Below are 17010 nucleotides of genomic sequence, written 5' to 3' on the forward strand. Positions count from 1 at the left end.
GGAAGCAGAAGGGGCTGCGTGTTTAGACAGCCAGCTGCATCCGGCGCGTGAACCGAGATCTCCTCCTTCTGGGAGGTTCCCTGCCTCCCGCCTGACCCCCACCCGCCCGCTCTGTGCCTCCAGCGACCCCCCGTCCTCACCCCAACCCCCAGCCGGATGGGCCACACCCAGCACCCGCCTACCCAGCACGAAGAGCGCGATCCTGCCGGTGTGCCGGGCCAGCCTCCCGAAGAGCACGGAGCACAGGGCGTCGACGGCCCCGAAGCAGATCATCACGTAGCCCACGAACTGGATCCCCAGGGCACAGGTGGCGTAGGACTGCGGGAGAGAGCAGAGGTCACCCGCGCCCGGAGGCCCCGCGTGGGAGCCTCCGCGCTCAGGGGCCTCTTCCTAGTCAGGGAATCCAGGCTGTGCTAAAACGCTGTCTGCTGTGTGACTGCTGGCCTGCTGAGCTGGCCTGAAAGCTTGTCCCGGCCTTCCGTTCGCAGGCGGAGGCAGTGTTGGCGGCCCTTCTGAGGGAGAGCTGAGACGGGACCGTCTGGACGGACCTTCTCCCCGTGTCCCTGCAGCGCAGGTGTGCTGCACTATTGTTCAGAGCCTGAAGTCTTCTTGCTGCAGCGGGCCGTGCCCCTCGGGCCTGTAGGAAGCTGGCTGAGGACAGAGCTGGGAGTGAGCGGGGGGGCTCGGGTGGCTTTAGGGCCCTGAAGCTGGCCTGAATGATACCGTCATGGTGCATTCATGTCATCACGCCTGCGTCCAAACCCCGAGAACACACACACCAAGAGCGAGCCCCCAGGGAGACGCAGGACGCGGGGTGATGAGAATGTGTCCGTGTGGGTGCGCCAGTAGTGACAGGCGGACAAATGGACTGTAGACAGTGGGGGAGGCCGTGGCCTGGTGGGGTCGGGGTGGGGCGGTACGGGAAATCTCTAATTTCTGCTCAGTTTTACTGTGAACCTAAAACTGCTCTAAAAAATAAGGTCTTAATAAAAAAGAAGATGGAAGGAACAGGGAGGGAATCTCCATAGAGATGAGAAGAACAGAAAGACCTCCTGCCCCAGACCCGGGAGGTGGGGGGCGGAGGGGCCCCGGGGGACCAGGGCTCAAGGGCTGCGGCTCTCACGCTCACACAATCAGGACAGACACATCAGGAGGCCCCTGGCTCCCGGATGGTGCAGGCCCTGCCTGAGCTCACGGGAGGCGGTCCCTGACAAGTCCGAGGGGAGTGGCTGCGTCCAGACCCAGGGACTGTGTGTCATCCCCGCTGTTCTTGGAAACTCCAGGACTCCAACGGGGCAGTCCTCAGAGCATGGGCCACGGGCAGCCCCGGGCGCCCGAGCATGCAGGGCCGTATACCCGGGGAGTTTGCGGTTTGTCTGGAACTCAGATCCGTGCCCTGCCTTTTTTCCTGCCAGTCCGCAGCCCCTCCTAGGAAGGAGCCGTCGGGGGGCTGCAGTGGAAGTTCCCTGGAGGAAGAGTGCTGGTCCTCGGGGGCTGGCCTCTCGACACAGCTCGGAGGGTCCAGCCTTGGCCCTGGCTGTCTCCAGCCCCTCCAACACCCAGCTGCTCTCCCACACTTTCTGGGCAGAAACCTTCTCTCTGCCATCCCTGTCTGTGACGTCCCTTCCACGGCATCCCACAGGGCTCTGCAGGACAGAACCCCACCTGGGCAGGGGCTCCGGAGACGGGCTTGGGGAGAGACCCTCGATAAAGTGGCCAGCCAGACACGGGCTCCTCTCCAGCCACGCCTGAAGAAGGACCCCTGAAGAAGGCACAGAGTGGGCAGACAGTGCAGGGGGCCAGTGGACAGCCAGGGAAAGGGCATCAACTGCGCTGAGCCACCTCCGTTTCTAGACTGTAACTCATTATTCAAGAACTAGGTAAGGGCCCAAATAGGCTTTTCTCCAGAGAGGACATGCAGAGGAGCAAGAGGCACATGAAAAGATGCTCCACATTGCTAATTACTAGAGAAACACAAATCAAAACTACCGCGAGGTACCCCTCACGCCAGTCAGAATGGCCGTCATCAAAAAGTCTAGAAACGATAAGTGCTGGAGAGAGTGTGGAGAGAAGGGAATCCTTCTACACTGTAAGAGGGAGTATAAATTAGTACAGCTCCCGTGCAGAACAGTGTGGAGACTTCTTAAGAAACTAAAAATAGAGCTACCTTATGACCCTGCAATCCCACTCCTGGGCAAATATTCAGAGAAGAACATGGCCTCAGAGGATACACGCAGCACTGTCTACAGTAGCCAAGACATGGAGGCAACCTAGATGTCCATCCACAGATGGATGGATAAAGATGTGGTGCTTACGTACAATGGAATACTACTCAACCATAAGAAGGATGAAATGATGTCATTTGTGGCAACATGGATGTGACCAGAGATTATCATACTATGTAAAGTTGGCCAGAGAAAGACAAATATCATATGATAAATGATGCAAATGAACTCATTTACAAAACAGAAACAAACTCAGAGGCTTAGAGAACTAACATGGTAACGAGCAGGGGAAGAATGGAGGGAAGGGACAGTTAGGGAGTTTGGGGTGAACATGTACACTCTGCTATATTTAAAGTGGATAACCAACAGGGATCTACTATGTAACACAGGGCACTCTGCTCAATATTCTGTAATAACCTAAATGGGGAAAGAATTTGAGAGAGAATGTATACATACAGATGTATAACTGAACCACCCCGCTGTACACCTAAGGGTAACACAACACTGTAAATCAACTGGACTTTAATGTAGAATAAAAAATCTTTAAAAGCTAGGTGAAAAGCAATTTCAGTGTTATTTGTAGATTTCAGTGCTTTCTCTATTCTCTAAGACAAGGACACCGGGTGAGATGCAGGCAAACAGAGTCCCTGCGATGACTCCCGAGCAGCTTTGGTCCTTTACCTGGAGACACGTCTCAAGCGAGAGGTGTCCCCGGGAAGGTCCCAGGCCAGATGAGCTCACGTTCAGACCCACGGGCAGCTCCCCTGAGGCCGGAAGGGCGGAGTGCAGCCCCGGGGAGCCCCGAGCCGCCCGCCAGCCAGCCCCTCTCTTACCCGCGTGTAGTCGCCCGACAGGAAGGCTTGCTCGAACCCGCTGAGCATCGGCAGCAGGATCAGGAGACGCAGGCGCTTGTCTCGGAGCAGCTTAAATGTCGACAGCAAAGTGGACCAGAAAGGGGTCGCCCGCTTCTCGCTGTCACCTTCCGGCCCAGCATCTTTTACGGGTTCCAGAAACACGGCTGTGAGCAGGACTGCCAGGAAGCCGCACCCTGAAAGGACAGGGAGGGGACAGGCTGCCGTGCGGGGCTGCAGGGGCCCCGCACACGCACACGGGTTCCCCGCCTCGCCTTCTGGCCTCCAGCCCCGCTGGCTGCCTCTGGGGCTTCTCTGCCTTCAGGGCCCACTCATCTCTCCTTCTCTGCTGGTAAACTCCTACGCATCCTTCAATACCCGGCTTGGGTACCACCTCCCCATCAGAGCTGCCCTAGAACCCAATTTCCCAAGGAGATGTAGCTACTTGTCAACTGACAACTTTGTTCAAAACACTCGTCCTCTCAAATTTTGATTAGTTGAATGCACATCTGGCCTCTAAGGTCACCAACAGCCAGGACCTCATCTGCCTGGTTTCTGGGCCCCACCTCTAGTGCTCACCCTGGTTTGCCAGCGTAAAGGGCCCCCTCGGCACCTCTGATGTGGAAGTGACTTTGAAACAGACCAGAGTGTTGGTGGTAGCAGATCTCTCCATGGAGATAAGCCGACTGTGCCCACGGCCTCCCGACCTTTGATTCCCAGTGGTGTCTGCACTCAGCCCCATAAAATCTGACTCTTATCAGACTCCTGGTCATTAAGGATACAATCCAAGGCCTTCACAGATTCCAGAATTCAAGAATGATAAAGAATATCCTTAAATTTTCTTCAAATGGACACCAAAAAAACAAAAACCTAATCTAAAGCTATGCCCAAAGTAGTGGAGTCATTTAGAAATTTTTCATTCAAATGAGCATCTTAAGGATAAGAGATCAAGGAAATCATAAAGGAAATCAGCCCTGAATACTCATTGGAAGGACTGATGCTGAAGCTGAAGCTCCAATACTTGGGCCACCTGATGGGAAGAGCTGGCTCATTGGAAAAGGCCTTGATGCTGGGAAAGACTGAAGGCAGGAGAAGAAGGGGACGACAGAGGATGAGATGGTTGGATGGCATCACCGACTCAATGGACATGAGTTTGAGTAAACTCCAGGAGATGAAGAAGGACAGGGAAGCCTGGCGTGCTGCAGCCTGTGGGGTCGCAAGGAGTCGGACACAACTGAGCGGCTGAACAACAAGGATAAGAGCCATCACAGGGACTCACTCCCCTTGGGCAGCCATCTCTTCACAAACTTCCAGTCTTCAGCACCATCTGCTGTCCTGTGACCAGCAGTGGGAGCCACGAGGCTTCACAGATACCCAAGTGTGGGCAGTGGGAGACGCCCGCCCAGCCCCAGCCTCTCAGAAGTCATTCAAGTATATGCTTCAGAAAAAGGTGATAAGCGCGAGATTTGGGACTTCCAAATCCAACCAGATGTAGTTGAAACGTGAAGTGTGACATTCACTCAGTCGTGTCTGACTCTGTGCGACCCCATGGACTGTAGCCCACCAGGCTCCTCTGTCCATGGCATTCTCCAGGCAAGAACCCTGGAGTGGGTTGCCATGCCCTCCTCCAGGGGATCTTCCTGGCCCAGGGATTGAGCCTGGGCCTCCCACATTGCAGGCGGATTCACTGCTGTCTGAGCCACCAGGGAAGCCCTACAAGTATCCGATGCACCAAGGCCGTGGGCCACCTCGGTGCCACCAACAGGACGGCCACAGCCCCGAGTGGCCACTGAGCACTTGAACCGTGCCCGCTGTGACCTCGGAAGAGTCATCTGACTTTCGTTAATTAGAATTTCAATAAGCACATGTGATGACAGTGGGCCTGGACGGTGCAGACGCGGGGCTGGTTCCATCATCACACGAGACCTCCGACAGCAGAGGCTGCTGCCCCGGGTCTCATGTGGGAAAAGCCCCGGGCACCCGCAGCTGAACGCATTCTGAGGGGCGTGTGCAGATAAGCTCAGATCATCCGTGCCCTGGGAAGGCGGTCCTTTTGGCCCGGGAAGGCATTCGTCTTGCTTTGCCCGGGTTCCTGGGGCCGGCACGTACCTGTGTAGATGCCCATGAGCGTGTAGATGAGGTCCTGGGAGGGCCGCCTCGTGCTGTTGGTGGACGCCGCGGCCATCAGGCAGTCGCTGGCCCCACAGGTCTGCAGCTGCTCCTCCGGGACGGTCCCTGGGGAAGCAGAGAGGCGGGCTGAGGACGCGGGGTACTCGTAACAGGAGACGGGACACGCGGAAGGAGGCACTGGGGAGAGGAGTGTGGCCATGCGGAGCGTGAGACCCACCACGGGTCAGAGCCAACCACGGGGGCTGCTCCGCCCAGTGTCTCAGCCACGTCTCTCCTAGGAAACGTCTATATGCTTGATTTTAAGACACTCCGGACTCATGTGGAATAAATGCTGGCTTATGGTTATATTGCGTTGCTAACTTCATTGAAAATTTTCCACTTTTCAGAATGATAAATAGGGTACGTTAGACTGGGTGTCAGGCCCGCTGGGTTCTCAGACTCATCTGTAAAGAGACCCGTCACCATGGGGGCGTTCATTCATATTCACTCTGAATGTTGCTTTCTTAGCCATTAAAAGAGAGACATGTGAGCGATCAGTGACTCTCAGTAGACCCACATCGAGTCTCTGAAGAAAGGGGACACATGTCACAGACAAGCGTCCTCAGTGTTCCAGAGTTCCCATAATAGTGAGCTCAGTGCATGAGATGCCGCAGCACCCCTGTGACTGGGGAGGTGTCCAGCCCACGGACAAGGTGGCGGCGTGGAGGCTGGGGGCACAGGAAGGTGGAGACGCCTTGCAAGGCTCCCACGTGCCTTCCAGCCCTCAAACTCTGTGTCCAGTGACCAGGGAGAGGGTAAGCTTACTTGTCTGCATGCCTTTAAAAGTGAACCTGTTCACGCCTCCACACCAGTGATGTCAGAGCCCGGACTTTCACCCCGGCTTCGGTTGGTTGGTTGCTGATGGTTTGGACAATACCAAGTAATGACTGGTGTCTGTCAACCCCGCGATTTCCCTCTGCAGACGTACTCAGCAAGGATGACACCATGTGAGCAAAAAGGGAGGAAAGATTCTTATTTCTGAAAGCTGGGACTTAAGTGGGTGAGCAATACAGAGGACCAAGGCAGAGAGAAATATTCCTGATAACAGGAGAGTTAGCACTTCTTCCCCATTAATAAAGCGTCCTGTGAGAACTGAAGACATGCATTTCCTCTGCCCTTGGTTGAAGTCTTCAGACAGCAAAGTGTGCAGGCATAAAACAGACACACACTCTGTAACCCTCTGTGAGTGAGGCTGGGCAGAGAAAAAAGTTAAGACCCTGGTCATCAAATGTTCAGATCTGTTGGGGATAGTGGTCTTTTGTGTAATATTTAAAATACTGGTGAGTGGGTTGATTCAGTGGGAAAATAAATTCCTGGAAACTATTCTTAGTCTAGAAGGATAGTAAGGACTCCATGGATGTGTATGGATGTGAGAGTTGGACTGTAAAGAAAGCTGAGTGCTGAAGAATTGATGCTTTTGAACTGTGGTGTTGGAGAAGACTCTTGAGAGTCCCTTGGACTGCAAGGAGATCCAACTAGTTCATCCTAGAGGAAATCAGTCCTGAATATTCATTGGAAGGACTATGCTGAAGCTGAAACTCCAATATGTTGGCCACCTGTTTTGAAGAAATGACTCATTTGAAAAGACCCTGATGCTGGGAAAGACTGAAGGCAGGAGAAGGGGATGACAGAGGATGAGATGGTTGGATGGCATCACCGACTCAAAGGACATGAGTTTGAGTAAGCTCTGGGAGTTGGCAATGGACAGGGAGGCCTGGCATGCTGCAGTCCATGGGGTTGCAAAGAGTCGGACATGACTGAGCCACTGAACTGAACTGAACTGAACTGAACTGAAGGACTCCATGAACTCACGTTCCACAGGTAGTGGCCCTCAGTTTCCCCAGGACACCTTTCCCTAAGGACTGGCGGCCAAGGCACCCAGGGACCAGATGGGCCTTCAGACCCGCCCAGACTGTCCAGGGAGGAGCTGGGGTCCATGCAGTCTGAGAACCAGGTCTGGGGGCCCCCGTGACCACCTGCTCATGTCCTGAATGAGGACATGAGGGGAGGGACCAGGGACCCTGGGTGGCCCCCACTTCCTGTTACCTTGAGTGGGCGTCTGGCCGAACACGAGAGACGAGATCAGGTTGCCCCACACGCCAGACGACTGGAATATGAGAAAGAAGATGCCGAAGTACTGGTTGACCACGTCTTTGCCGACTTGTCCTGTCTTCCGCGCCTGCATGTTCCCCACGATGGTGAGGTAGGTGCCCTGTGCAGACCACAGCGCGGCGGCCCCGAGTCCCACCAGGATGGAGGTGGGGATCAAAGTGTACCTGAGAGACAAAAGTGGACGTGGGCTGCCTTGGCCCCTTCCTCCCTCCCTAGCTCCCGGCCTGGCCCAGGGAAGGTCACTGTGTTGTTGGGTTGGCCAGCTTGACTGAGTCACCCTCAGACTCAGATGAATGAGAAAATCAGACACTTTTCTGGTTCAGGGTCATTTGCAAGAGTGAAATTTGGTGTCAGTGCTGTTTTTGTGCTTGGATGCAGCTACAGTGAGCTGGGACAACAGGTAAGACTGGGAGGGCTCTAGATGTTTCTAATGGCAGAAGATTAAACCTGATTTATTATCTATGTATCCACCCACCTCCCTATCTATCGCTCTCTGTCAGGAGGATCCTGTCTGGTAACAAGAGAAAGAATAACGTGAAGCTACCATAGCAGCGTGCTTCCCTGATGGCTCAGCGGTAAAGACCCCACCTGCAGAGCAGGAGACGTGGGTTCCATCCCTGGATCAGGAAGACCCCCTGGAGTAGGCAATGACAACCCACGGCCGTGTTCTTGTCTGGAGAACCCCCTGGATGGAGGAGCTTGGTGGGCTACAGCCCATGGGGTATCAATGAGTCGGACACGACTCAGCAGCACGTCAGTACATCCTGGATGACAAAGGGTGTCCCTCTAGGAGACACTTGAGCAGCGTGCCCCTGGGAGCAAGGGTCCCTTGAGGGTCCCTGTCCGTCCCGGAGCAGGCGGAGCTCAGGTGCAGCCCGGGACACCAGCTCCAGCCCTGCCACATGCACCCTTTGTGATGGGCTGAGCGTGTGAGGTTTGGCCCAGGTCACATTCTGCTCGGTCTCCCTGAAATTCACCCTCCACAGCTTAGGCAGCTTCTCCCCTTGCTGCTGGGTCCGTGAACGTGCCCTCCCTGGCCCAGGAGGGAAGCTGGGGGCTTGTGGAGAGGTCAGGTTGGGAGTCGGGGCATCTTGGCGGGAAAGCAGGGGACGCGGTCACGGCCTGCCCCGGGTGCAGGGCAGGGTGCGGCAGCTGCTGGGAGCGGGCGTACCAGCTGGCGTAGAAGTTGCCGAGAGAGAAGGCCACGTAGCAGCACATGGCGAGCACGAGGGTCCACTTGCAGCCGAGCTTCCCGATGAGGACGGGCGGCAGGAACATGGAGGACAGCAGCATGCCGCCGTAGAGCGTGCTGAGCGCAGCCACGCCCAGGCCCTCCTCGCTGTACAAGCTGCTCTGCGGGGACACGGACGGCGTCAGAGGCCGGGGCCAGGCGCTCCCTGCCGCCTCCCGCCCCCAAGGCCCAGCGGCAGGCCTCCTCTGCTCCAGCCGAGGGAGGGACGGGGCAGACGAGATGGCAGTGGACTCGGATCAAGCTGAGTCAGCAACTCTGGAGACCAGGGACGGGCAGCCCAGGGCCCCTGGCAGCTCAGAGACCGCGGGGAGGCCGGGGGTGGGGGGGCTCAGGCTTTTGCAGCACCTGCCCCTGCCCCCGTCGGGAGAGGGGAGAGGGCATCCAGGCAGCCGGGAGCCCTGGGGTCCCCAGGCTCCTCGGGAGATGAGCATTCTGGCTGAGCAAGGAGCCCCGGTCTGAAGCTGTGCAAACACAGATGCACGCTTCTCCTAGTGCTGTCGTTTTTAACTTGAGTGCTTAGCGTAGCTTAGTGTGAAGGGGCCAAAAGGTCAGATAGGTACCAGACCCGCTTGGCAAAGGCCATGCCAGGGGTGATGTTTGGTTTTTGCTGTGACAGAAGAACCAGCCTGATTGCTTCTTCCATTTGTTTCATATGTAAAAGGAAAGGGGGGGAGGAGGAGGAGGGGAGGAGGGAGTGGGGAGGAGAGAGAGGATGGGGAATGGGAGGAGAGTGGGAGGAAGGGGAGGGGAGGGGAAGGGGAGGGGAATTGGGAGGAGGGATGGGGAATGGGAGGAGGGGAGAGAGGAGGGGGAGGATGGGGAGAGGGAGGAGGGGGAGGGAGGGAGGGGAGGAGAGGGAAAGAAAACAAGTGCTCCCCCCAGCAGCCAGACCCTCCCTCTGGAGGGTCCTCCCGACCCTGTTTCCTTCACCTCCACATCCTGATCAGCCCGACCCTGTGGTCATTCGTGGAGGGATGCTGGCTGGCCTCCAGGCCACTGACCAGACACCAGGGGAGAAACATGACCCCAACAGGGTCTCTCCCCTGCAGAAGCCAGAGCCCCAGACTCAGGAAACCACCATGGCCTGAGTGTCGGCAGCAGGCAGACACTGAACTGAGAGCTCCCGCCTTCCTTCTCCTTCCGGCTGGGATGGTGGCCCTGCCCCCTCGGGAAAGCTGGGCACTGTGTCAAGTTGCACGCCTGGCTAACTAGTCTAGACGACGCCAAACCCTGACGTAAACACCGGCACCGTTCACCTTCCTTCCTACCAGGTGCCCCCCCACCCTGCGAGACAGACCGCCGGGGACCCCACCCACCCGCCGGGCGCTCTGCCTCCTGCAGATGGCAGGCCCACAGGCCGAGCTCTCACTCCAGGACTGGCTCTTTCCCTCCGCACCGACGCCCTGCCCTCTGACCATCCTCCTCTGTCCGGATGGTGCCCTATCTTCAAGCACAGGTCAAGGGTCTCCAGGGGTCTTGAGTTTGGGGAGGTGTGCTTTTTCTGAATCTCCCCGAGTGCCTTGCCCCAAATAGGTACTTAATCGTGTTGGCTGATTAACTGGCACTGAAAACAAGGAATGGACCCATGAAAATTCTAAAATCTGGTTGGAAGTCAGAAGTTGAATAGTCTGCTCTGAAGTGGGGGGTACCTGGAAATTTCTGCTCATAACTAGTCTCCTGGAGCATGGAGCAAGAGAACGGGCTTGGCCAGGGCCCCTTGCTCGAGCCTGACGCCTCCCGATTCGTGAGCTTTCCCCTTCACGTGCTAATGAGAGGCTGGCATCGGGGCTCTGCGCCAGGATGTCCTCCCCCCACAGCCCCACAGCCAACCAGCAGGTACGTCTGTTACTGACCATAGCGCTTCACTGCCCACCGCTGGGAAAGAAGGTGGATCTCAACCTCCAACACGGGAAACGACTTTCAAAAGCAAATACCTCTTTCTTACACGAGTGACCGTGTTCAAAGGCCTGTCTTTGCAAATGTGAGGAGAACCAACTTGCAAAACACCTGCCCAAGAAAAAGCCCGTGGGAGTGACCTGTACTCAACAGCGGGCTGGTCACTCAACTCGATCCGCAGGTCAATCGGTCACAAGCGTGGACCAGCAGCGGCTGATGTGAGGCCCCAGGGATGCTCAAGGAAAAGACAACACCTGCACGGATATCAGGTGTCAGTGATGCCGCCAACAGGCTACCGCAGGGGACAGTGAGCCCTGCCGGGGAGACTCGGGGGCCGACCTCCTAGGAGGACACGAAGGCCGGGCCTTCTCGCATCAGAAGACTCTCTGGAAGGCGTGAGACCTGCAGGACGTGGAGGGGACCAGGGAAATGTCAGGAGGTGTAGGTGAGGGGGGGATGTTTAGGGCGTGGGTTACAGAGGCCCCATCCTGAGAGGGGAGCCCCCAGAACAGTCAGATGCTTCAGCCAGAGCCACTAAGCTCTCTTCCAGGGAGATGCAGCTGGACGACTAGACCTGCGGGAGACCCGGACCCCGTCCTGGGGACCTGGAGCAGATCTGTAAGCCCGTGGAGCGCCCCAGGGGGGCTTAAGCAGGAGATGAGCACATATCAATGGCTTCACTCACCAAATGGCCATCAAGTGTGCCAAGCGCTGTCTGAGGCAGGGATACAGCGGTGCCGTTGGTGGGTGGGGGGCCGGCCTCGTGGAATTCACACACCGTGCGGTGTGACCCATAGGACCCCAGGTGCACACACACAGATGTGAGACCCCGGGCACGGGGAAGGAGCAGAAGAAATGCGACAGGCACACTGCGATCTGAACGATAAACAGGAGGCTGACGGCTCATGTGGGAGGCAGCGTAGACGTGTGTCTGGGTCCCCAGCAAGTGCACGACCACATCCAGACCGGGGCTGGGACACTGGGCATGCTCATGGCTGCCTTTGCTACCTCTCTGGGGCCCGAGAATGACGCCAAGCAGATGAAAGCAGAAGGAAGTAATGGGGGCAGGCAGATCCCTCCAACGTGGGATTCAGCCACCCCGAAGGCCACATCCGTGCTGTCCTTACATGCTGTTTCTGAAGCCAGTTCCGGCTGCCAGCATTCAGACACAACATGCTCTGGATCAGTGGGCGAGGAGATATAGCCCAATTAGCAGGGACAGAGTGGGGTGAGGGGTAGGTGGGTTCCTCCCATGACAGGTTGGAGGTCTCATTCCCCAGCATCGCTGGTTTTCTGAGGAGGAGGAGGCCACGCCAGTGACAGCAGGCCCCAGCGGGTGCCCTGGGGAAGATGTGGCGGCCGGCGTGGCCTCCCCTCAACTGCACGCTCTCCCCACACAGAGGCCGCTCCGACAGGCTCCTGGGGAGGCCCTCAGATCGTGTGTATCCTGGAGGCCCACAGTCCCAAGAGCTGGGAGTCCAGGCAGATCCTAAGGCGGGACCCCCTCCCTGCCCGGCTTCTCGGTCCAGGGGCCAATCTGCTGTCAGATCACAACTGCTCCCTGAGAATTCTGACCCCACCAGCCACGCCAGGGCCCAAGGAGAGTGGCCTGGCCGACTTCCTCCTGTGTGGACGGTGGCACCGGTGGGTCCACGCTTTCGCTCAGCTCTCCTTCTGGACACCACTCACCACATTCAACATGAGCTCAGTGCAGCCCCAAAACGCAGGTGCTTCACACATGCTAGGACTTTACGTCACAGAGCGCTGAGCAGTGTCTACAAAGTCATGGGTGATCCTGGCAAGAAAGGGACTGTGCTTCCCCTTCAACTTGACTCTGGGCATCCCCCTGGGCTGAAATTTCATTCTCTGCAAGAGCTTAATCAGAAAAGAGACCAGATAGGGGTTCATTGAGGAAAACATGAACTTGGGGTTCAGGGCTGAATTTGAGCTTCCTCATCAACCACAAGTCCAGAGTTTGCACTGTAACAATGAGAACAGAAGGTTCGAATCTCTACCGCTGTCTTGACCCTCCGATTCTGAGCCCCTTCCGTGTGCTATTCTGGTTCAATACCGTGCGCTCAGTAGGAGCCTGACCGACAGACCTTGCGGGACCACACTACGTGTCATCAGAAACCTTACAAATGCTTCATGGAGGGGCAGCGCCCAAGGCACAGAGCTGGTGAAGGCGGCACCAGGGGCCTGAAGACCGGCTCCTTCCTGCCCAGCCCTGGGGGTTCCTCGAGGCTTCATCCATAGTGAAAGGTCAGACATGAAGTGGAACTACCCAGATCAAGCAGCAAGCAGGAGTCCACGCGGACCTCTGACGCATTCGCGTTACCGCCCCGACCACAGATTCACAGTGATTCGTCGTGTGTCTCCTCTCACCCACAAAAGGCAAGGTGGACCTTATCAAACCACTGACCCAAGTCCAGCTCTCCTCGTCCAAGGGTCAGACACCAGCAGTTGCGCAATCCCGCTGAACTGGGAGCGGGGGCTGCGTGTAGAGCCACGTCTGTGTAGAGGGCTGGGGAGGGTGGCCTGGGCAGACCCCACGCGCCTCGCCGTCTGCGGCTCGGGTAATCTTGGTGTCCCGGAGGCGAGGTCACGCGGCCGTCGCACACCTACCTGCAGGCTCTGCAGCCCTCCGTAGGCAGTGAAGAGCAGCAGAAACCCCAAGGAGAGCAGGAGGACGTTCTTCAGGTTCCTTTCCATGGCGCCGGCCGGAAGCTTCACGCCCGAGAGGCTCCGCGGTTCCCTGAAAGACACCAGCCGGGCTCGGGGAGAGCAGCGGCACCCAGAAGTCACATTCTGTCCTGGAGTCCGAGTGAGACGTGCGTTAGTCACCGGGGCTGCTGAGGGTTAATGAGCTTGATAACCACCGACGCCATGAGGCACCCTGACCCTGTTATTCACTCACCTTTTCTGCAACCCGTAGTCATCCCTTTCTCACCAGGCGACACTTAGGACTCATCAGCTTTCGTGGACCGAACTTTTTTCTGTTCATTTCCATTAGATATGGTCCATGTGGGAAAGTGACGATGTTCGTATTACATGGTATAATTGCCTACATTACATAATTAGATATATGTGTATATCTTAAAGAACAAAGCATACATGTCAGCTTCAAGATCCATAATTCAACTTCTGAAAAAGAGCTGACATGATTGTAAGACCCAAGGGCCAAAGTATTAGTATGTCAAAGACTAGATGATTTTATGACACTGCAATAAAGTAACAGAATTTATATAACACTTTATAGTTTGCAAAGCCTTTTACACGCTGTCTTACTTACAGTGCGGTGATAATTATCATTAGATCTTAGACCCATTACCAGACAGGAAACAGCATCAGAAGACTTTGAGGGGTTTGAATTTCAGATTTAGAGCAGTGCTGTCCAAGAGAACTTTCTGCACCGTCCAATATAGTAGCCATTTAAATTTCTATTTTAATCAATTAAGATGAAAAATTTCCCTCTCCATATATGTATATATATGAAATATACATATATGAAAAAAATATATATGTATATATGCCACAACTTCATTCATTTATCTGTTGATAAAAACTTATGTTGTTTCCACATCTTGGCTATTGTAAATAATGCTGCTATGAACCTAAGGGTGCAGATTCTTTCTAAGTTAGTATTTTCATTTCCTTCCTCCACTCTCAGCCTCTGGAATGCACTTCCTCAGTGGCACTAGCCATGTTTTACATGCTCAGAAGCCACATGATTATTGCAACTGAGGAAGTGAACCCATAGTTGCATTTCATTTTAATTGATTAAAATAGAAATTTAAATGGCTACATATGACCAGTGTGATCGTACGGGACAGGGTCAGTCTAGAGTTTAAACAGCTTATCTCATATCTCACAGCCAATAAGCAAGCAAAATCACTTGTCTTTCCAATTGTGAGTCACTCTATTCAATTATTAGTAAATCTTGGAGTTTGAAGACTGTTTTGAAAGCTCTGTGAAGCCAGTTATTTTTATCTAGTTCAGATTAATAAGGCGAACCTTACAGTGTAGGTAATTGTTACCCAGGGTGGTGACCCAGTTCAGGGAAGCAAGCCATACCACATGAATAGCGTGATAAAGTTCTTCTTGCAGCTTAACTTATTCCTATGGAAATAACATTTTGCAGAAAATGACAGTTCTGGGGATTGACTGACCATAAATGATCACACTTACAAAGACACGAGAGCAGCGTGGTCTAGGAAAAGGGATGGTAACCACAGAAATGAACGCGATCTGAGGATCTAACCCTAATCCTGTAACTTCCTAGCCGGACCATCTCAGATGGATCACTGACTCTTCAAACCTCAGCTTCCTCTTGAAAAAGGAGCTGCAGAAGTTCAAGAAGCTAATCACTGGGAAAGCCCTTGGCGCAGCCTTGACACAGATCACCAGTGAATGTTAACCGGCTAAGATGACATGCCAACTTTCAGTGAGGATACAGAGGGGACAATATGCCAAGAAATGCCACACGTATACGCTAGAGACACTGTGTGTGAGATAGACAGCTAATGAGAACCTGCCGCACAGCTCAGGGGCCTCTGCGCAACGCTCTACGGTGACCTAAATCGGAAGGAAACTCCCCAAAGAGGGGCTACATGTAATGGCTGATTTTCCAGTAGTCATGTACGGATGTGAGATTTGGACCATAAAAAAGTCTGAGCGCCAAAGAATTGATGCTTTTGAACTGTGATGCTGGCAAGGACTCTTGAGAGTCTAAGGGACTGCAAGGGGATCAAACCAGTCTATCCTAAAGGAAATCCGTTCTGAATATTCAGTGGAAGGACTGATGCTGAAGCTGAAGCTCCAATACTTGGGCCACCTGATGGGAAGAGCTGGCTCATTGGGAAAGACCCTGAGGCTGGGAAAGATTGAAGGCAGGAGGAGAAGGGGTTGACAGAGGATGAGATGGCTGGATGGCATCACCTTGTCAGTGAATGTGAGTTTACCAAACTTTGGAACATAGCAAAGGACAGGGAAGCCTGGCGCGCAGCAGTCCATGAGGTTGCAAAGAGTCGGACATGACTTGGCAACTAAACGACAACATAGCCGAATCACTTCACTGTACAGTAAAAACTAGCATAACCCTGTAAGCGACTATACTCCAATAACAATCTTTTAAAATGTCACATCTAGCATGACATGGGCTTTTCACACCAATCTTACCATCAGTTATCTGACATCCTTTTTATTCTTCAGCAACACTCTAGCTTACTTCAATTCTGATCTGTCTTTACCCGTGGAAGACTTACATTTTCCTATCAGAAGCCCCTCCGAGGGTTTCCTTCTGCTACTCGCTGTTCAAAGTCACCAGAACGACCTTCCTGACTTTCTAACTGGCTCCACGCGCACCTCCCAGTAGCTGCCGACCCAGCCATTTCACCGTCAGCCCGGGTCTCCCGAGGAGCTGTGAGTCTGTGCGGAGGCGCGTCGGGGCTCTGTCTCTGGTCTGTTCCACCCCGCCCCTCTAACTGTCCTTGTTCTAATCAGGAATCAATCGCTGACATCATGCTTTGCCAGGCTTGCTTTTTCAGTCTCCCTCTTGGTGTTTCCCCTTTGTCTTAAGAGGGATGTTTAAAATGAAACAGACGGTTTGCAATCAACCTTGCTCTCTAGCAAGACAAAAATGTTTCTTTTTTCCCCTCCAGTTTTTTCAGGAAATAATCGGCATACATCACTGTATAAGCTTATGGTGTACAGTTTGAGTTACATCTGTTGTGAAATTGTGGTCACAATAGGTTCATCTGACACCCATCTTCTCATATGGATACAATAAGAAGAAAAGAGAAAGGAAAAAAAAGGTTTCCTCATGATGAGAACTCCTAGGATTCATTCTCTTAATAACACTGCTTTGTATCAAATAGCAGTGAAACTAGACTCACCACGTAGTGTGTGACGTCACTAGTCCTTACTTATCTTGCAAATGGAAGTTTGCACTTTTGGACCACCTTTCTCCAATCTTTCCCCCCTCCACCCTCTGCCTCTGGTAACCACAAGTCTGATCTCTTTTTCATGAGTTTGTTTTTAAATTTTTTAAAAAAGATTCCCAATATAAGTGAGTTCATACAGTATTTCCTCTCTCTGTCTGACTTCACTTAGAATAATTGAGGGCAAGGTCCATCCACGTCATCACAAATCATAGGATCTCCTTGTCTTTCTTGTTGTGTATGATATTATATTAATTGTATATATATTATATAAATGTATATATATATATGTATACTGTGTGTGCGTAGTCACTCAGCATGTCCGACTGTGACCCCTTGGACTGTAGCCCGCCAGGCTCCTGTCCATGGAATTATCCAGGCAAGACTACTGGAGTGGGTTGCCATTCCCTTCTCCATATATGTATATGTATATATGGAATATACATATATGAAAAAAATATATATGTATATATACCACAACTTCATTCATTTATCTGTTGATAAAAACTTACATTGTTTCCACATCTTGGCCATTGCAAATAACGCTGCTATGAACCTGAGGGTGC

At 53.8% G+C, this 17010-nt stretch overlaps 1 protein-coding gene across 7 annotated transcripts in view; it reads right to left on the reverse strand.

Moving 5' to 3' along the window:
• UNC93A (unc-93 homolog A) overlaps positions 1-17010 on the reverse strand; it is a 31886-nt gene that overhangs the window by 6582 nt on the left and 8294 nt on the right. For 2 of the 7 annotated variants that reach the window (XM_043888502.1, XM_043888503.1), the window contains 7 exons: positions 13423-13569; positions 13131-13318; positions 8529-8710; positions 7292-7521; positions 5186-5311; positions 3059-3273; positions 183-318 (listed from right to left, as the gene is read on the reverse strand). In XM_043888502.1, coding sequence (XP_043744437.1) covers positions 183-318; positions 3059-3273; positions 5186-5311; positions 7292-7521; positions 8529-8710; positions 13131-13318; positions 13423-13444 — 1099 coding nt within the window. In that variant the 5' untranslated portion in view covers positions 13445-13569. Of the gene's footprint in view, positions 1-182; positions 319-3058; positions 3274-5185; positions 5312-7291; positions 7522-8528; positions 8711-13130; positions 13570-17010 lie in introns of all 7 variants that reach the window. The other 5 variants (XM_043888507.1, XM_043888508.1, XM_043888505.1 and 2 more) reach the window with 4 other exon arrangements.

This window comes from Cervus elaphus, chromosome 26, assembly GCF_910594005.1.
Source record: "Cervus elaphus chromosome 26, mCerEla1.1, whole genome shotgun sequence".
Lineage (NCBI taxonomy): Eukaryota > Metazoa > Chordata > Mammalia > Artiodactyla > Cervidae > Cervus > Cervus elaphus.